At 39.2% G+C, this 21,510-nt stretch overlaps 1 protein-coding gene across 4 annotated transcripts in view; it reads right to left on the bottom strand.

The window, feature by feature from the left end:
• The window catches only part of CPSF6 (cleavage and polyadenylation specific factor 6), a 32,169-nt gene extending 11,686 nt beyond the window's left edge, over positions 1-20,483 (bottom strand). For 2 of the 4 annotated variants that reach the window (XM_015152234.3, XM_001117360.5), the window contains exons 1-8: positions 20,340-20,483; positions 9,115-9,324; positions 7,327-7,430; positions 3,044-3,189; positions 1,979-2,152; positions 1,739-1,849; positions 795-1,299; positions 347-462 (exon numbers count right to left, since the gene is read on the bottom strand). In XM_015152234.3, coding sequence (XP_015007720.1) covers positions 347-462; positions 795-1,299; positions 1,739-1,849; positions 1,979-2,152; positions 3,044-3,189; positions 7,327-7,430; positions 9,115-9,324; positions 20,340-20,399 — 1,426 coding nt within the window. In that variant the 5' untranslated portion in view covers positions 20,400-20,483. The remainder of the gene's footprint in view (positions 1-346; positions 463-794; positions 1,300-1,738; positions 1,850-1,978; positions 2,153-3,043; positions 3,190-7,326; positions 7,431-9,114; positions 9,325-20,339) is intronic. The other 2 variants (XM_015152235.3, XM_015152236.3) reach the window with 1 other exon arrangement.
• Positions 20,484-21,510: the final 1,027 nt, after the last annotated feature.

Below are 21,510 nucleotides of genomic sequence, written 5' to 3'. Positions count from 1 at the left end.
TTTGCAAAAGACTTTCATGGTGATGATACTAACTCAACTTATTATTACAGGTGTGTAAAGCACATTATCACTTTGCAAATATAAGAATAAATAAGCTGTCATAAGGCCCCGGAACCTTTAAATGTCAAGGGTAAGACTTACATCTATACCAAATAAGTTAAAATTTGGATTTTCCCCACTACACTGTGACACAGAGCTTTTATCAATGCTTTTTAAATAAATCACAGGTAATGATTTCGGAATACAAAAAGAACATGTAAATGACCTATCTTCTAGATTGTACTTACATTTTTAGGTCATTCCTAATAACATAAATAAGAAATATTAATACAAGAAATATACAAACCAGCACTGGCATCAGATACAGCTCTCGAAATAGCACTGCTTGAGATTGCCCTATTTCTATTCATGATTTCTTCAAATTCAGCTTCACTCAATGGCGTTCTTGCAGTATCCATTTCCCTGTAAAATAAAAACACAAACCTTAACTCATACTCAACAGATTTCCTAAGTTAGTCACAATAGTGTATAGCAATTCACACTAGCTGCTTCTGACATGTGCTTTAGCAATAGTAGTTACTTTTCCATATTGAAGCATGCTACTTTTGCTACAAAGAGAATGTCTAAAAATTCTCCTATACCAGTATCTTTCAGCTAAAACAGGGTAGCAGCTTAAACACCTCATCTTCTTGGAAGGCAGAAATAACATATTTATATAGCTACAATCTAATTATTTACAGTCATTGTTCCTATCTTTTATCATCAAGTACTTGCACAGATACACACTAACCTACCTTCCAGGGGGGCCATAGTCACCCCTATCATATGGTGGAGGTCGACCATATGGGTCTGTTGGTGGTGGACCTCGGCTATCTGATGTAGGCATGCCGCTGTTAGTTGGTGGAGGAAAGAAAGCTGGGTTCACATGCGGAGCTGGTGGTGGGGCACCTGGAGGTGGTCCAGGAAGATGCGGAGGAGGAGCTAGTGTAAGGGGTGGCCCAAGTGGACCGGGTGGACGAGGTGGAAAGGGGCCTGGAGGTGGAGGTGGTCCCTGTTGTGGAGGTGGTGGGCCAGGAGGGGGGCCGTAGCCTGGAACTGGAGGTGGAGGACCAGGAGGAAGTGGACCCAATGGAGGCTGCCCAAAAGGTTGTCCAGGAAAAAGAACTGGTGGTGGAGGGCGATCTCCTCGATTAGGAGGCCCAGCTAGAGGAGGAGGCAGAACCTGACCAGGAGGTGGAGGACCTGGTGGACCAGGTGGGCCTGGAGGACCTAAGGGTGGACGTGGTGGAGTCTGTCCAGCTAAAAAACAAAGGAGAAAGAGAAAAAAAAACCACTTCACTAATAAGATATTTTCTTTCATATGCCAAGATTATACTTTAAAAGCATAAAGCATACACCAAGTCTTTGTCTTTAAATAAAACCCATATGGTAAATATTACACTACCAACTACAATGAAGTATATCCTTACAAACTTAACTAGCTCCATTTATGCTTAAGAAAACTTACTGAAACAAAAACTTTAATAAAAAAGATTACAATGCCTAGAGATATTTTCCATCTTTCAGTGTACACACACTTCTTACAGTGAAATCACCCACCTTATATTCTACTCTGATGCCAAGCTAGAAAGTGAAACAAGGAAAAATGATCTTGAAAGGATTTTTTAAGAGGTAAGAAAATAAGACGGATGTAAATATTCTATATATAAGTCAAGCAAGTTTGGAGAAAAATAAAGACCTTTTAGGCCAAAAATGGGTATTTCCTCTATGCTGTGCCCCATATGCCATGGAATCCTAGTTTCCAGGAACAAAGGCCGAGTTCCTTTAACAAGATGCTTGATCAAATTTCCTGGATTCCAAAAATAGCATAACAAGGAGAGTAAGTCACATTAATAATGCATTACTTGAAAAAGAGAGAAAAGGAAAAGAGGTATTAGGTAGACATGTTTTATACATGGTAATTTAAGAAAAGTTTTACCTGGAAAAGGTGGGGGTGGCCCTCCTGGTCCTGCTGGCCCAGGAAATCTGTCCCCACCAGGAACAGCCCCTGGAAAACGGCCCCGTCCTCTACCACCTTGTGGAAATGCTGCACGGGAACTGCCTCCTGGAGGACCAGCTTTACCTTCCCCAGACATTTGTCCTGATTGTGTAGCTGCAAATATCCAAATACTCATAAATAGCAACTATTAAAAATAGTATTCTGAAATGCAACCATTATTATTAAAAACAACTCTATTTCTAACATATTAACTTGCAAATGCCTTGTGCCTATGCAAACTACATAAGGAAGTATGGGTTAGGAAAAACATTCACATCTATATGGGTACTTTTAAAGACTCAAATTTTTCAGGTTTAAATATATTTTCCATAAGTAATCATGAGTTACTTTCAAAATACCAGCACTCTGCAGCAGCCAAGACCGAAATTCTTCAATAGATATCTTAATTTCAGTATTACATCATTTAAATTTTGTAACATACTTCTTCTTAAGTCTTAAGTGCTAAAACATTAAAAGAAAAGGAACCACTTGAATTTCTGTTAATTACATAATCATCCATCTTATCTCTTTATATGATAACATCCTTAAATGTGTAATGACAAATCTTTTCTATATTCAGTTTACCAAGTGGTGAAAGGTCTTGTTGCCAGGCAGAAAAATCAATGAACACTTTCTGGTTATCAGTGATCTCTCCCCCACCATAATACATATTCACATAGTTTTCCTTTAATCTAAGAATTAGAATGTAGTTTCCTTCTGTATCTAAGATGGAAATAACAGGACAAGAATGGCAGGGCTACAGAACTTGCACATTGTTGTGTAGTATTGGGTCTGTTATATCTGGAGAAAAATGGAACAAGAGTAGGTTTCTAGTACACAGGCCCACAGTCATAACCAGTGATTAAATCTAATTCAAAGCATGGACTTTGTGAAATGGAGTTTCTAGTGAGCAAGTATTAAGATGACTTCTCTAGTATAAAACGCCTAACAAATGCACTGGTTAAAATGTACATATTTTAATAAAAGCCTCTGAGGACTGCTTACTTTTCCTGGACTGCATTTCAAATTGACTCAGGAACTGTTTATTGCATGGAGTTACAACAGGATTCTGACCATGAAGTTCTCTTTTAGGCAACAGATCCATTAACTTTTTTGAAGACGCTTCAGATCCAACACCAACAAGGGCAAACCTAAAAGGTGTTTAAGGGGCGAGGATACAAAGTAAAAAGAGATGAATATTATTACTGTTATCCTTCTGTAAAAAGGTCTTAATCTGCTTTTATTTAAAAAAAAAACAGCTGGCCGGGCGCGGTGGCTCAAGCCTGTAATCCCAGCACTTTGGGAGGCCGAGGCGGGCGGATCACAAGGTCAGGAGATCGAGACCACAGTGAAACCCCGTCTCTACTAAAAATACAAAAAAAAAAATTAGCCGGGCGCGGTGGCGGGCGCCTGTAGTCCTAGCTACTCAGGAGACTGAGGCAGGAGAATGGCGTGAACCCAGGAGGCGGAGCTTGCAGTGAGCCGAGATCGCGCCACTGCACTCCAGCCTGGGCAACAGCGTGAGACTCCGTCTCAAAAAAAAAAAAAAACAGCTGGGCGCAGTGGCTCATGCCTGTAATCCCGGCTGCTTAGAAGGCTGAGGCAGGAGGATTGCTTGAGCCCAGCAGTTTGAGGCTACAGCACATTATAATCACACTACTGCACTCCAGCCTGGGCAACAGAGTAAGATCCTGTCTCTAAAAATAAATAAGTAATTTTAAAAACTGAAAATATTTCTTAAAACTATATGAGTACACATTTTTGTTCATATTCTATAACATACCATAGAATTCATTCAAAATATGTAATTTGGTGGTTTTTAGTATTTCACAGTGTTAAAACCACCACCACAATCAATTTTAAAACATGTTCATTACCCCAAAAAGAAACTCCATATCCATTAGCCAACGCTTCCATTTCTTCCCATCCCTGTACCCTATGGAACCACTAAACCTAATTTCCGTCTCTGGACTGGTCTATCCTGGACATTTCATCTAAATGGAATCATACAATAGGAGGTCCCTTATGACCAGCTTTCTTTAGCATGTTTTCAAGGTTCACCCATTGTTACAGCATGCATCACCACTTCATTTATTTTTATGGGTGAATAATTTTCCATCATAAATATACAACATTAAAAGAAATCTATCCATTAGTACACGGACATTTGGGTTGCTTCCAATTTTTGCTACAATAAAAAGATGTACAATACCATTAACCACTGGGGAAGTGCAAATCAAAACCACAGATACCATCACATTCCCACTAAGATGGCAAAAATAAAAAAGACAACAAGTATTAAAGATGTGGAGAGGCTGGGTGTGGTGGCTGGCCTGTAATCCCAGCACTTTGGGACGCCAAGGCAGGCGGATCATGATGTCAGGAGTTCAAGACCAGCCTGAGCAACATGGTGAAACCCCATCTCTACTAAAAATACAAAAACTAGCCGGCCGTGGTGGCACACGCCTGTAGTCCCAGCTACTCAGGAGGCTGAGACATGAGAATCGCTTGAACTTGGGAGGCAGAGGTTGCAGTGAGCCGAGATCCTGCCACTGCACTTCCAGCCTGGGCGATGGAGTGAGACTCTGTCAAAGAAAGACAAGAAAGACAAGAAAGACAAGAAAGACAAGAAAGACAGAAAGACAGAAAGACAGAAAGACAGAAAGACAGAAAGACAGAAGGAAGGAAGGAAGGAAGGAAGGAAGGAAGGAAGGAAGGAAGGAAGGAAGGAAGGAAGGAAGGGAAAGAAAAGAAAGAAAAGAAAGAAAAGAAGGAAAGAAGGAAAGAAGGAAAGAAGGAAAGGAAGGAAAGGAAGGAAAGGAAGGAAAGGAAGGAAAGGAAGGAAAGGAAGGAAAGGAAAGAAAGGAAAGAAAGGAAAGAAAGGAAAGAAAGGAAGAAAGGAAGAAAGGAAGAAAGAAAGAAAGAAAGAAAAAGAAAGAAAGAAATGGAGAAACTGAAACCTTTGCACATTGCTGATGAGCACGTATTAATAAAATGGCACAATGGCTCTGGCAAATAATCTGGTAATTCCTCAAAAGTTTAAACACAGAGTTACCATATAACCCAGTAATTCCATTCCTAGGTACACATCCAACAGAACCTAAAATAACACATTCACGCAAAATGGGTACACAAATATTCACAGGGGCATTTTCCTTAATAGCCAAAGGTGGAATTAACCTAGACGTCCATCAACTGATAGATTAAAAGACGAAAGTGCTATATCCATGTAGTGGAGTATTATTCAGCCATAAAAAGAAATACTGATGCATGCTTCAACATGGATGAACCTTAAAATCATTATGCTAAGGGAAAAAGCCAGTCACATAGGACTACATATTTTATGATTCCATTTAGATGAAATGTCCAGAACAGGCATATCCAGAGCACATTAGCGGTTACCAGCAGATAGGAAATGGGAGTGACTGCTAATCGGGTACAAGGTTTCTTCTTGGGGTGATGAAATTTTCTGGAATGAGACAGTGGTAATGTTTGCCCAACTTCATAAATATAATAAATATCCTGAATTGTACATTTTAAAAGGGTGCATTTTATGACATGTGAATTATACCTCAATAAGAAAAATAAATTTAAAATAATCAGAATGATTACCAATTTGTACAGTTACAGGATATTCTAAATTATTTGAGGGAGGGAGGGTCTTAGTAGCTTAAGAAGCTTAAGCTCTTTTCCCCCTAATGTTCAATATGATCTTGTAAACTATACCTCTTATTCCAGTCAACAAGTTCTGCTGTTTGCACCAGGATTATCTTGGGTCACAGCATTTAGAAACAACTAAATTAATTTAACAAATATTTATTAAGCACTTCTTATAAGCAACGTACCATTCTAGAGCTGGAGATGTAATAGCGAACAAAAAATCTCTGCTCTCATTAAGCTTAAAGTCTTGGAAGAGACAACAAACAAGTAAAATATATCAGAGTGGAAATAAAGGAAACAGGATAGGAAGGTGCTACTTTGCACAAGGTGGTCATGGAAGAAAACTCTTGAACATTTTGAGTTCTGAATGAAGTGAAAGAATAAGCCATGTAGATATTTGAGGGGGAAAAGTAAACCAAGAAGAGAAAACAGCTAAAGGTTCTAGGTAGGAGTTGGTCTGGCAAACAGCAAAGAGACTAATGTGGCTGCAAGACAGTGGTAGGATAGGGTTAGAAAGGTGGTGGGAAAACAGATCACAAAGTACTTTGTAGACAATGGTAAAGACTGAGACAGACAGGAAGCCATGAGAAGATTCTGAGCAGAAAGAATGTCATCTTTTTTTTAGAACTTCTATAATGTGGAGAATAGACTGTAGGGGGCAGTCTATACTTCCAGTTAGAAAGCTACTGCCAAGTTTAAGTGAGAGATGATAGTGGCTTTGACCAAGTGGTGTAAGTGAAGTTAGTGGTAAGTGTTCAGACTCCACATACATTTTGAAAATATTCTCAGTTTAGTATAACGTGGTATAACCTTCTAAGATAACTAAGCAATATACGAAATAAGCATATTCTTTATCATTTTGCATCTAACAATTTATCCTTAAAAGAAAATCCAAAATCTGTACCAAGACTTATATAAAATGATGTCTGCTGCAACATTATTTACAATAGGCAAAGGTGGAAACAACCATGATAACCAAAAATAAGAGGTAAATTATGGTAGCATACCAGCTATGATGCGAAAGAATTAGACATTAGAGATGTGTATTTATTTTTATTCCTTATATCAAACATATAAACACATTAATTATAATTCCATTAATTAATTAATTATTTTTTAGGAAAAAGCCCAAAAGAATCTTCACTAAAATGTTAAAAGTAAACATCAATGGATGGTAGGATAGTGGCATTTTATTTTCTTACTTTTGGATATCTATATTTTATAATGTTCTCATTCTGATCCTATCTCACTTGTATAGTTTACTAGTGAAATACAGCAAAACATTCATTTAACACACGGTATTCAGCTGCCCATCTTCTCCCATCTCTTAATCACAGGGAGAGTAATGGTTCCTAAACTGTGATTTCAACAATCATTTCAACCACAGATGGAGAAAACTTGGGAAAATTAGAAAATAGATCTGTCCACATCTCCATTCTATTGGTTTTAGTGTGCTAGGTAATAGGGTACATAAAGTGAACAGTATCAATCTCTGCTCAAGAACCTCCTTCCAATGTAAACAATCATGTGTTGTATGCACGCGTAATTAACATTAACTTACAGGTAAGTTAACTTGTTAAAAACTGTATCACTAGCTACTAAATCAAAAAGAAAGAAAAAAATCTTACCCCTTTGACTGGCCGTTTGCCCGATTTTCAAAAAATTTTATCTCCAAAATATCATTTACTCCCAAAGAATGAACTGCTTCAGTTAAGTCTTCATCTGTTGTCCACTGCAAGATATTATTCCCCTTATTAACCATTAAAATATAACCAAGATTTTTATTATCCCAGTTTAGTTTTTAAGGGGAAATTTGGGACATACAAAATAAATGCTGAGTGCAAATCTAAGTCTAGTTACGGCCAGTCAGGCTCCAATTTTTAAACAGCACAAAAAACATCCGGGAACCTAACTTCATTCCCTGATACATATTTCAGAAACTAGACAGTACCCTTGGGGTTACAATAGGATTTGACTCTCAAGAGTTTCTGGTCCCTTACAGCTTTAAATTGCTATGATTTTAAATTGTGAATAAAACCAATTTCACTTCCTCCCATTAAAGGAAAATATTCTGAATTTCATCTTGTTTTTGAATTAAAACATAGACAAGAAAAAACTAACATGTATTTAATATTTACCATACACTTTATGTATTAACTATTTAACTCTTATAACAACCCTATAAACCCTATTATTATCCTCATTTTACACACAATACAATAGAAGTTAGAGTTTGCCCAAGGTGACAAAACTAATAATAGATGGTGGAGCTAAGATCCAAATACTTACTTAGCAACCATACTTACATAACTACACTGCTACTGTTTCCAATACTATAGAATACTCAGACTGGGTGGTGGGAGATGTGTTACAAATTAGTTTTAAAAGAAATGTGAATAGGCTGGACACCATAATGCCAGCACTTTAACAGGCTTGGTTAGGAGGATACCTTGAGGCCAGGAATTTGAGGCCAGCCTGAAGCAATATAGCAAGTTTTTGTTGTTTTTTTAATTAGCCAGGTGTAGTGACACATGCCTGTGTTCCTAGCTACTTAAGAGGCTGACACAGGAGGATCACTTGAGTCCAAGAATTTGAGGCTTCAGTGAGCTATGATTACACCACTGTCCTCCAGCCTGGGTGATAGTTTTGCAAATTCTGTCTCCCCCACCAAAAAAAGAAATGTAAATAAAAAGGTTAAAAATACAGTGTTATTAAGGAAATGCAACGGTGCCAAATTTTACTGATTTCTGGATATACAAGTTTTAAACTTTCAAGTATACATAATAACTAAGTAGAGATACAAAAATTCTATAGGACTATTTTAATGATATTTAAAATGTAATGTTAATAAAAATATAAATATACATATGTGCATTTAATGAAGCTCTAAATCAATAATCTTAGTCTCATGACAACCCAAATTAAAATATAATACATATAGCAGTGCTTCTATAAATCAGATTTCAAATTTAAGAGCAGAAATAAAACTCAAATTTGTAATACAAATTAAATGGACACTATTTTTAAACCAGGAGTGACACTATGTCTCTTGCCTTTTACACTTGAATCCTGGTTTGAGACCCCATGTGAGCATTATTTTTAGTGAAATTAGGCTATCTGAAGCAAGGTAAAGTGGTAGCATAAAAAAGGTAACTGAAGACAAAACTAATTTAACTATATTTAACTAGTATCTCCACCAAGAAAAGCTGAACGACCACAAAACTCAAAACTAGAAGAATTGGAATTAATGATGTTGCAAAGATATCTGTATTTCCCTCCTCACTGGACAAGCAAACACGTATAGAAAAACAAACACAGTAACTTCAAACTTATAAAAATCTGGAGAAAAACATTAATTACTAGAACAGTTCAAAATCAATTACCAATAATTTAATTCATATATTAACTTCACTCACCCATGTTAGATTTCCAATATATAATGCAATCCTCTTTCCAGTATACGTATAGACAACATTTGGTGCCGCTCCTTTACCGACATCATCACCAACTGTTGGTGGGAGAGTATCCATGTAATCCCGGTCTTCTGGGGCATCTCCATTATTTGCAGATGGAGATATGACATCGTCATACAAATCTATCTGATCATGCCCACCATATTCAGCTTCCTGAGATCAGAAATAATGTTCTAGATTATACAAAAGTCAAAATACTACTAAAACAGATTTGAACACAAATTCAATTTTTTGTTTTAAAAATCTGATAGAAAAAGGTCAAGGATTTCAGTACCAATTTTTTTCCATTTTATGCAATAGATGTATTCTTGAACAGGCCTAAAAAGTAAATTTCTTGCCGGGCATGGTGGCTCATACCTGTAATCCCAACACTTGGGAGGCCAAGGCAGGTGGATCACTTGAGGTCAGGAGTTCGAGACCAGCCTAGCCAACATGGTGAAGCCATGTCTCTAGTAAAAATACAAAAATTAGCCAGGCATGATGGCTCACGCCTGTAATCCCAGGTACTCAGGAGGCTGAGGCAGGAGAATCGCTTGAACCTGGGAGGCAGAGGTTGTAGTGAGCCAAGACGGTGCCACTGCACTCCAGCCTGGGCGACAGAGAGAGACTTCATCTCAAAAATAAAAAAGTGAATCTCCTTTTTTATTTTTATTTTTTGTAGAGACCAGGTCTTGCTACAATGCCCAGGCTAGTCTCAAACTCTTGAGTTGAAACAATCCTCCTGCCTTGGCCTCCCAAAGTGCTGGGATTATAGGCTTGAGCCACGGCACCCAGCCTAAAGTTAATTTCCATATAATGAATCCTACTTTTCCACTGATACTTATAATATAAAAAATAAGTTCTTTTGGAAAAAGAAAGACATGGAGACAAACAACATGAAACTTTCCTTGGAAATACTCTTAAGTAATAACACATAAAAATGCAAATAGACAAGTTTTTTAAAAAACTGACATTAGAAAAATCACCCCAAAATCCAAAGCCATTATATCTTTAATATTTGATCACAGAAAAATAGTTATTATGTTCTATAGTATTCAGATCTTGTTTTCCAACCTTGAGGAATCTAATACTTTTTTAAAAAGCATAGTGAGCTGAGGCATCGGAAAGAATATGGGCACATAAATAATTCAAAACATCATAATGAACAAGGGAAAGAGAAATAACAAATGAAATACATGTAGAACTATCCAAATTAATTATCTTCCAAGTTGTATCATTCTCAGTGAACAAAGAGCTAATGCTTACCTGAATTCTTAGTTATCTAGTCAAGTAAATTAGCAAGAGAAAAGCAACAGACCACAAAACAAAGAGTAAAGCCCTGGCACTGTCACCAACCAATCAAAGCAATGCTACTGGGTGTCACATGCCTAAATGATAATTAGGGAAAAGGAAAACTAAAATGAAACAGACATAGGAGCAGGAAAAAAATAGAAAAGAGGGTTCAATTTGTGACTAAGTACATGAAAAACGAAATGTAGGTAAAAGCAGAATACTCAACACTATTTAATTGCCTTTGATAATCATTACTAGACCATAAGCTTGACTGAGCCTGTAGCACAGGAAAATTTCCATTTTTATCTTCTACTCTCCCTTTCCACAACTAAGTACCTGTATTGGTGTGAACCATTTTATTCTTATGACGTAGAACATTTGACATAAGGAAAAAGACAATTACAAGACAACTTAAAAGTTCAGATATAACTTACAGATTCTCCCATTAATACAATTTACTACAGAAATATACAAATGGCACATATGGAGGAGCTAATGGTTTTAGGTATCATGAGCCAAAATAGTCCCTAAATGGATAGAGAATGACCCAGAGAAAAGCATTTGTTATATGATGGTAAACAGAGCAACAAGATATTATTATGGGCCCGGGCTACTGTTTTGTTATTTAAAAGACAGCCAGAATAAGATCTTTTTAAAAGAAAAAGAAAAAAGCCTAGAAGGGGAAATATCATTTATATACATAAAGGGACCTCAAGTAATCATCAGGTAATCTATGTAATTAAAGACTTATCCAATTTACTAGTTACAGGATCTTTACATACCAATTTTACTTGTTATGAGGTAGAATATCTAAAAGACTTATTTAACAAGGGGTCTGGGATCTCAATGTTAACTCAGAGAACAAAGCTAAATTTAACGAAGGGCAGAAACTAAGACCACAAGTCACCGAATAATGCCATAATTTTATTGTTTGTACAGCAATCTAAAATCATCTTTAAGAAATGAGTTTTTGTTAAAGTAACATGCTTAAATTTCAATGACCACAGAAACTAGGAAAAAAGAGGGTAAGTTTTGTTATGAAGTTTCAGTGTAGCTGAAGCTTCAGGCGATGTGGCTGCAGCAGTAGTTCCATGCACTTAAGATACTAAACAGTTTCCCACAAGGGGTGTTGGGCACTTTAATCTCTCTTGAAATCCGATTCTGTACATCAAGTAGAATTATTAATATTATTCAAAGGGAGTTGAGTTTCCATCCTCCTCAGCAGAAACTATAATCACAATATATGGTCTGAGGGAAAGTAAAAAAGAATGGAAGGGTTATTAACAGCAGTACTAAATGTATTTTTAAATTTACACTTTCACTTACATAAATAGGTGAACAGATTATTTTTCTTCTATTAGCTACAAACCTGTGAAAATGTTTACATAAGTAGACAAAAAATTTATAAGCATAATTGCAGCTACACTAACCTGGTACACCACAATCACTATTTTTGTCCATCCATGAATTCCTATGTTGACACAAACCAATTTTCCATATTGATATGATTCTACCAATATTTAGGATCAGCCATTTTGTCTGGCAGTTGTACTGCTTCCAAGTGGTTGTAGTATGATCCTAATTAAGACCATGGTCCCGGGGTCCATGTGGACTAGTTAGCTTCTCTGTTCCAAGGCCACAGCCTGTACACTTAGCCCCAATGGTATACATTTAAACTTTGTGAAAAAAATATAATGAATCTGAATACATTTGCTGCCATTACTAAAAATGAAACTCAAAGCACACTCTTATGTAGTATCAGTAATCTTCCTTTTAATCAGCTTCATATCACGTCAATCCTCCAGAGTAAAAAAATACAGAACACACTGAACTTTGTTCTTACTTCAGAAAGTGAGAAAACATGCATGATGTTTGCATGAGAAATTATGAAAAATGTATATCACAGGTCATATAGAAATAGCGCTCTGCAAGCTACTAAATAAACTAAAAAAAAGGTTTCCAGTTTTAAAGAAATATTTAACAGTATCATTTTTTATTACATGAAGGGTCTTTTCAATTATTACTTTTAATGACATTCAAAAACAAGAAAATATCATCATCCCTCTAGTTATCTCTGATTCCAAATGCTGCCCAATCTTATCTGCTGTTCATAGTAGCTAGCTAGCTACATTACATAAAGATGGGAATAAACAACAGCTCTTAGGGTTTGTTTAAAAAAAAAAAAAAACTCACTAATCTTTTTCACTCCCTACCATTCTAAATCACTACAATCATTCTAAAGGCAAGGTATTTTCTCAACATTTTACGAAATAAGATTATGTTCTACATGACATACAAGTATCTGTTGCCAAGCCAGAGAAAATGGATGGTAAAATGACCAAAATCCTATTAGTTCCCTTAAAGTAAGGCTTCTCAACCTTTTCATTATCCCTGTCTACTTCCCTTCAACAAGTTACTTTTAGACATTTTTTTCCCCTAATTACCCGTCTTACAATTTTAATATCACAGATACATGATACATATTGTATACCACTATTGGGATGAACTTGCTAGCTGTCAAAATATTCATCATTCTCCCTGACAGGCCTGACATTTTTTTGATGGTTCTAAAATTACAGTAACATCATTCGAGGCTCGAGGCTAGGCATGGTGGTTCATGCCTGTTAATTCCACCACTTTGGGAGGCCAAGGCAAGAGGATCCCTTGAGTCCAGGAGTCTAAGACCAGCCTGGGCACCTTACGGAGATCCCATCTCTACCCGCCCCTCCCCAAATATACACACACACACACATAATTTCGTGCATTACATGATACTATCAGTAAATACACAGCAAAGGCCACTTGTTTCAAAGCCTATTTTAAATTATTTCCATTTAAAGAAATATATGAAGGGGGGAAAAGTTACATTTTGCATTTACAAAATATATCCTGTACCTAGGAAAAGAAACACTAGTATGCAAAATCCAATAGCAAATAACCTAATGCATATATTTTTAAAGAAAACATATCATTTTCTGGTTTTATCTAATTATGTTCTGAGTAGGCATTAAAATTGGCTAGTAATCCCTGTAAAAATCCCTTCCTTAACTAATGGTAAGGAAGCCAATTTGGTACTAAAAATATGCCACATAAACCACAGTGGACAATTCATAGGCAACTAAATTAACTGTACCCATAAATAACAAAACAGAGAAGAGTTCTAGCTTCCCTGAACATTCCTATCCATTTTTCTGAATCAATTCTAACTAGCTCATTCGCAACCTGACAGCTTTATTTCAGATGGTTTCCTAGTAAACATAAACAAATCATAAACGACGATTCTCTGATATTTGTCCAAGAAACTTACTTCATTAACTGGCTAAACAATTGGCTAGAATACATACATAATGACTGAATGTAAAGCAAAATGCTTCATGACATAAAAACTGACTTATCGGATGTCCAGGTCCGTAACTCCTAAGTGAATTTTTTGTTTCAACTACCACCTCTATACACCTACATTTTTAAAAAAGTAATTATTTCTGTGTATGACAAAGTCTTGCTCTGTTACTCAGGCTGGAGTACAATGGCCTGATCTCAGCTCACTGAAGACTCTGCCTCCCAGGTTCAAGCAATTCTCCTGCCTCAGCCTCTGAAGTAGCTGGAATTACAGGTGTGCACCACCACGTCCGGCTAAATTTTGTATTTTTAGTAGAGACAGGGGTTTTACCATGTTGGCCAGGCAGGTTTCAAACTCCTGACCTCAAGTGATCCACCTACTTCAGTCTCCCAAACTGCTGGAATTATAGGCATGAGCCACCACATCTGGCCTACACTTCCATTTTAAAGTTGGGTGGTCAGATTACTAAATTTGTGCTCAGCGACTAACTGCCTGACAGGCCAGAAACTAAATCCCACATTAAGAGTTTTTGACTCCCAAACAAGCAACAAAATACACTACTTCAATGAACGCAGTGTAAAGTTCACAGGATTTCTTTGACTTTCCTCTCCAGATCAACAAAACTCTACAGATTAAACATAAAGGAATGGCAACTACAATATAGGACCTGTCAGTGTGCTATAATTACAGTAGTCCCCTCTCATCTGAGGGGGATATGTTCCAAGACCCCCAGTGGATGCCTAAAGCCAAGGAAAGCAAGGAACCCCACATACTATGTTTCTCCTTATACATACCTATGATAAAGTTTAATTTATAAAGTAGGCACTGTAAAAAATAACTAATAAAAGAGAACAATTAATAGTCATGCATGACGAGGTTTTTGGTCCAGGTGGTCAGATTAGAATGGAACTGAAAAATTACTATTGTTTAGTGATCTTAGCCCAATGCATTACTCACACGTTTGGGCTGGTAATGCTGGTGTAAACAAACCTACTATGCTCCCAGTCATATAAAAGAATAGCACATGCAATTATGTACAGTACATGATACCTGACAACAAGCGACTGTGTTACTGGTTTATATATAGTATACTTTTTTGTTTTTACTTTTTTTTTTTTTTAAATAGAGATGGGGTTTCGACATGTTGGCCGGGCTGGTCTCGACCTCCTGGCCTCAAGTGATCTGCCACCTCAGCCTCCCAAAGCACTGGGATTACAGGTGTGAACCACCACAACAAGGCCAATTATACCATACTTTTTATCATTATGTTAGAGTGTACCCTTTCTACTGTAAAAAGTTAACTGTAAAACAGCCTCAGGCAGGTCCTTCAAGAGGTATTACAGAAGGCATTGTTTTCCTGGGAGGAGAGCCCATGCTTCTTACTGCCCCTGAAGACCTTTCCAGTGGGACAAGATGCAAAGGTGGAAGACAGTGATATTGATAATCCTGACCCTGGGCAGGCCTAGGCTAATGTGTGTGTGTGTCTTCAGTTTTTAACAAAAGTTAAAAAATAAAAATAAAAAAGGCCAGGTGTGGTCGTTCATGACTGTAATTCCAGCCTCCTTTGGGAGGCTGAGGCAAGAGGATCACTTGAGGCCAAGAGTTTGAGACCTGTGCAACACACTAAGACCTTGTCTCTTCTAAAATAAAATTAATTTTAAAAGTTTTTTTTAAAAAATGTAATAGAAAAAAGTTTAGGCCAGGTGTGGTGGCTCACGCCTGTAATCTCAGCAGTTTGGGAAGCCAAGGCGAGAGCATCACTTGAGGTCAGGAGTTTGAGACCAGCCTGGCCAACACGGTGAAACCTCATCTCCACTAAAAATACAGTAGTTAGGCAGGTATGATGGTGAGTGCCTGTTATCCCAGCTACTCAGGAGGCTGAGGCAGGAGAAGTGCCTGAACCCAGGAGGCAGAGGTTGCAGTGAGCCAAGATTGCGCTACCGCACTTCAGCCTGGGTGACAGAGCGAGACTCCATCTCAAAACAAAACAAAAAAGAAAAAAGTTTATAGAATAAGGCTACAAAGAAAATATTTTATATAGTTATACAATGTGTTTATGTTTTAAACTGTTATTATTGAAGAGTCCAAGAAGTATATAAAGTAAAAATGGGCCAGTCACAGTGGCTCACACCTGTAATCCCAACACTTTTGTAGTTCAAAGCAGGAAGACAGCTTGCACCCAGGAGTTGCAGACTAGCTGGGACCACATGGTGAGACCTCATCCCTATAAAAAAATAAAAATTAGCCAGGCATGGTGGCACACCCCTGCAGTCTCAGCTGCTCTGGAGGCTGAGACAGGAGGACTGCTTGAGCCTGGGAGATAAGGGCTGCAGCAAGCCACAATTGCACCACTGCACTCCAGCCTAGATGACAGTGAGAAAATACTCAATCAACCAATCAATCAATCAATCAAGTGAAAACACTACAGTAAACTAAGGTTAATGTATCATTGAAGAAAAAAGTTTAAATAAATTTAGTGTAGCCTGAGTGTACTGTACAGTGTTTATGAAGTCTACAGCAGCGTACAGTAACGTCCCAGATCTTCACATTCACCCACCACTCACCTGCTGCCCCTCCCAGGGCAACTTCCAGTCATGCAGGTTCATGATGAGTGCCCTATACAAGTGTGCCACTTTTTATCTTTTATACCAAGATTTTCACTTACCTTTTCTATGTTTAGATATATTAGATACACAAATACCACTGTGTTACAACTGCCTACAGTGTTCAGTACAGTAATATGTTGTACAAGTTTGTAGCCTAGGAGCAACAGGCTACACCATATAGCCTACATATATGGTGTACCTTCTAGGTTTGAAATGCAAAAGCACTCTATGATCACATATGATGAAAGCACCTAAGATGGACTTCTCAGAACATATCGCCATCATGAAGCGACACGATTGTATAAGTTTACTGTAATAAAAGTTACCTAAATATAGTATCTCTCAAAGTACCTTACTGTATGTAATATTTTCAGCCCTCAGAACCACGAGTAACTGAAACCACAGAAAGTGGAACTGTGGATATGTGTGGACTACTGTATGTAGGTATCTCTCAGCTCCCCTCCAGTGTACTCTAAGGGTAGAGACTACCTAAACTTTGTATCCCTCGTTGCTGGCACATAACAGACACTTAAGAAATGTATTTTCAACATTTTTTTTTTGAGACAGGGTCTCGCTCTGTCATCTAGGCTGGAGTGCAGTGGCCTGATCTCAGCTCACTGCAACCTCTGCCTCCCAGGTTCAAGCGATTCTCCTGCTCAGCTTCCTGATTAGCTGGGATTACAGGCAGGCACCACCATGCCCGGCCAATTTTTGTATTTTTAATAGAGATGGGGCTTCACCATGTTGGTCAGGCTGGTCTGGAACTCCCGACCTCAAGTGATCTGCCCACCTCGGCCTCCCAAAGTGCTGGGATTACAGGCATGAGCCACCACACTCGTCCTAAACAATTCAACTTTTAAATTATTTAGTTTTGGCCAGAATTTTAAAATCTACATTTACTAAATATTGGGCTAGTAATTACTACACTTGAGTATAAATCCCAGTTTAAACTGAACTGACACACTATTGAGTGTGAGACAGAATCACTTTCTTCTCAACTTCAAGTAATATGGAGGTTTGGAAGACGTTCAAATTGCCCTTCCAACTGTTCTCAACTTGGTGACATCCAAAGACCTCTAAGAATTAAAGAGAACCCATAAGGATTAGTCAGTCCCTTGTGCCTCCTCCCCCTTCATTCTCCATTCTTAAGTTCACCTGGTGAAGAAAAGAACTCTATTAGAGCTTCACTAAATTATTATTCTCAATCTATCCCCAAACAAATTAGTTTCTGCTAAGACTGTTGAATGCCTCACTTTTTTCTACTTCAATAGATGCAAATCACGTTTTGAAACAATATTGTACCTTACCAAAATACAAACAAGCTTCATAAAAGTATGACATTTAAAATATGAGACTCAGCAGGATACAGACAAAAAAATAGTAGAAAATGGAAATAAAGACTATGCCGAATTTCAAAGTACACAAATCCAATTAGAACTGCAGTTTACACTGGAAAACAAAGTTTTTTTTTAATGTTTACAACAGTTTTGAAGCCAAAATAAGTCAAAACTGGCTAATACTTAGGAAAGTATTTTACTCAACAATAAAACAAGAGGTCAAGTCTACTATAGCAACTAGTAGAAATAAGGTCACCAGCTAGTAAAGATTAAATCAGTTGTAAATTATTTTGTGGTTGCCTCTAATGGTGGCAAAATTTTGGAAAAACATTTCAATGACAGTAACATTTTTAAAAGCAGGATAAGCTCTGAAAATAACCAACTATCCTTTTGTGACTTTTTTTTTTTTTTTGGTACAGGAACAACCACAGCAAGCAGTGGTACTGCAAAAAGATATACAAATCAATCAATCATTGATTGGCCAACGATATGCAAAGTAGCAAAAACAATGCCTCTATGTATCCTCGCCATCAATCTATTCAAACATATAAAGATCTTACTGGCAAAATTATACAACTGTGTTAGATATGTGGTACGTACCTTATACAAATCGTTGAAAAGTTACATTTAAAAGGAGTCCCTCATTGGGTCCACAAAACTAATCTCTTCTTACCTCCCACCCAGTCAGCACTTGTTACTGCACAGGGATAACAATCCACCCAGCTATCCGGAAAAGGGAGATGTCCCTCTCAAATTAAGAATGCAAAAGCCCAAACATATTTCATTAAGAGGTACTGAAAAAAGTTTAACTTCTAAAATTGTGTCCCAATTCTTCTTTTATTGTGCATAGAAAGGTGAAGCAAAGTATTCTCTTGTAAGAAAAGCTAACAAGGGCAGCCTTGAACACTTAATCGTTGTTCCTTGCAGTTACGGCCCTCTTCTAAACGCACTGTTACATTCACTTGATAAATAAAAGGAAAAAAATTTCCTAGAGGTCTTATAAGCGTTAGAATCTGTGTTGCAGTCGAGGAATGTATCTGATTTGTAACTGACACAATTCAAGCATTATTATTTAAAACAAGCACAATTTTAAAAACACAAAAATTTAAAAACTTAACCTTTCATTACAATGTATTACATTTAAACAAATCCAGTCTTCAACGGAGTAGCAAACATTTAAAGCCAACTAGTAGTTTTCTGTTTTCTAATATTTAAACCAGAACAAAGTCATTCCTGAAAAATAAAACAGTAAAGAGCTCCTGAGTTTCCTTGTTTTTAAAAAGCCTGAGCAACTAGTCACGAATATGACAGTTAATGGAGGGGGAAAAAAACACATTAAGCCAGTATTATTTTATTAAGCTTCTCATAAGGACCTGGGGAATACAAAAAAATAAAGCTTTTAGGAACACGGCAGTTAGGCACAATTTGTTTTAAATGTGTTACTACATAAAATGCAGTAAAGATACGACCAGCAGGTTCAAACCTTAAACGTCACTACTCTAGCAACAAACGACATCTTTTGCAAGGATGCCCATTATCAGACATCACAGCTCCGCGTTACCTCTAAGCAACGTCGTTCAGGAAAACCTTGCATTCTCACTTTCGCTCAACCTTTCAAAAGGTAATGCAGGGCCGGGGGATTTAACACTTTGTTTTCGAAAACAGGGTCTTATCTACAACTCTATTTTTAAACCACATCATAGGATTTGGGGTGAACGTTCTTTCATTTTAATCACTATGAGACCTGTGGGTGAGCTAACATCTTTTTGTTCCATCCAAACATCGCGCTTCCAATCTTCCTTTAGGTCCCCGGCCACCCATCTTCACAGGTATTTTCATAACAAAGGCCAAAAACGACTGGGCTTCAAAGGCATTGCAAGCCCTGGATTAACAAGGCAGGACCAGCGCACCGACTTTTATCTGTGGCTCCAAAAGTCAAATGACTTGTTGCAAACAAGCCTGCACCTCAGCCGCCTTCAGAAAGTGTGAAGGGAGGAGGAAGGCGCCACGCCGAAACCTGTCGCAAACCCGAGGAGAGCCCCAGGGACTGGGCGCGCGGGATACAAAGGGCCGTGAATGCGGCCTTCCATGAGGCGATAGTGCGCGGGTAGGGAGACAAAATGGAGCAATGGGAGGAATCTGAGCCCGAGCGGCAGCGGCGGGGAAGGGGCGGCGGCGGCGGGCGCGCGCCCTGCCGGGGCTTCCTCCTCCGGCCGGCGACGGGGGAGGGGGCGCGGCGGTGGCCAGTTCTCTCCGCCGCTTACACGCGGCCCCACCGCCCGGGCCTAGCGCGGCGGGAAGCGCCAGCCGGGTGCCGCCAACAATAGGGAGCGAGGCAGCGCCGGCGAGGGAGGAGCCGGCGGCAGCTGCACAGCCGCCCGCATCCGCGCTCCGGGCCCCGCGACGGGTCGCCGCGCCCGCGGCCCGTGAAACGACGCGGTAGAACGAAGGGCGGGGGGGGGGCCGCCACGCCGGGGGTCGGCGGCGCGGCCCAGAGGCGGCAAGGGCGCATAGTCTGCAGTCGCTTCGGCTCGCGGCCGCAGCGGGCCCCGGGTCAGCGTCCCAGCCGCAGCGCCGCCCGCATGGGCGACGGGGACCCGGGCTCTCACGTACCTGGTTGAACTCTTCGCCCACATCCGCGTAAATGTCTATGTGGTCCACGCCGTCCGCCATCTTCCCTCAGCCTCGGCCGCCACCGCCGCCGCCGCCGCCGCCTCCTCCTGCAGGTCCGCCCGCCGCGGCAGCAGCAGCGGATCTAGCGGCGGTGGGGGGCGCTTGCGTCACTTCCGAGGCCCGAGGGATGGAGGCGGGAGCGACAGGGGCCGGCCGGGGGCGGGGACTGTGCAACCCAGCCGCTCGGCTGGCTGAGGAAAGGCTGCTCCTCTAAGGGCAGAGGGCGTTTCTTTTGTGTCTGGGTGAGGCCCGGGAGTGGGGGGCAATTTCTTTGTCCTCCTCGCGCATCCAGTTTACCAGTGGGTCCCACCTGTTTCCACACATCGTCTTTTCACGTGGCCTCTGCCATACTCAAACGTTTTGTTAATATTTTCATTTATCCGTTTTTCTTACCTTTCACACATGCAGGACTTCTAAAGGTGGAAGTTATATGTTCATGGTTAAATACAAAGTGTAACCCCCGGGCATTCTGTGAGCGGCTTAAGGCCAAAAACAATGTGTTGTTTCTGCATCCTCAGAGACAAGCAGAATTTTATTTGCATGTAAACGCTAGATACCCGTCAGTGGTTATATTTGCACGCTGTTTATGTTGCCATTTCCATCTCTAATCTTCATGGGCTTCTTTCCTCTCCCCTTCTTCTCGCATTCATTGCCCTTCATTTTTTCTTCCTTAGATCTACAGTAGGTTGTCTCTGGCATAGTTCAGATGCTTCTAAAATGAATGCAGTCATCTTAGAGCACACCCAAGAGAGTGGAGGTCTCTTGAGGCCAGGGGCTTCTTTCTCAGAATCCTAGAATGTCCCAGCGGGAAGGGAACTGGAAAGGTGTCCTTAGGTCCAAACATCTCATTTTACAGAGGAGAAGACTGAAGCCTAATAGAACCTAAGTGATTTAACCAGGTCACATGGTCAATAAAGGTAGGAACATTCAGCCACGATACTTTACTCAAGGATGTCTCTCCAGTTTGAAACTTTCCCCTCCGTTCTTTATTTCTTTTTCACTCATTAAGAAATATACTATAGTAGAGCGTGTTTCCTGAGAAACTGGCGAGAAATCATCCATAGAATAACCCAAACAACATCTGTAAGGTTGGGCATCTCTAATCCAACAA

This window comes from Macaca mulatta, chromosome 11 (assembly GCF_049350105.2).
Source record: "Macaca mulatta isolate MMU2019108-1 chromosome 11, T2T-MMU8v2.0, whole genome shotgun sequence".
NCBI classification, from domain to species: domain Eukaryota; kingdom Metazoa; phylum Chordata; class Mammalia; order Primates; family Cercopithecidae; genus Macaca; species Macaca mulatta.
The sequence above is the reverse complement of the archived record's forward strand: the minus strand, read 5'-3'. Positions and strand labels throughout refer to the sequence as shown.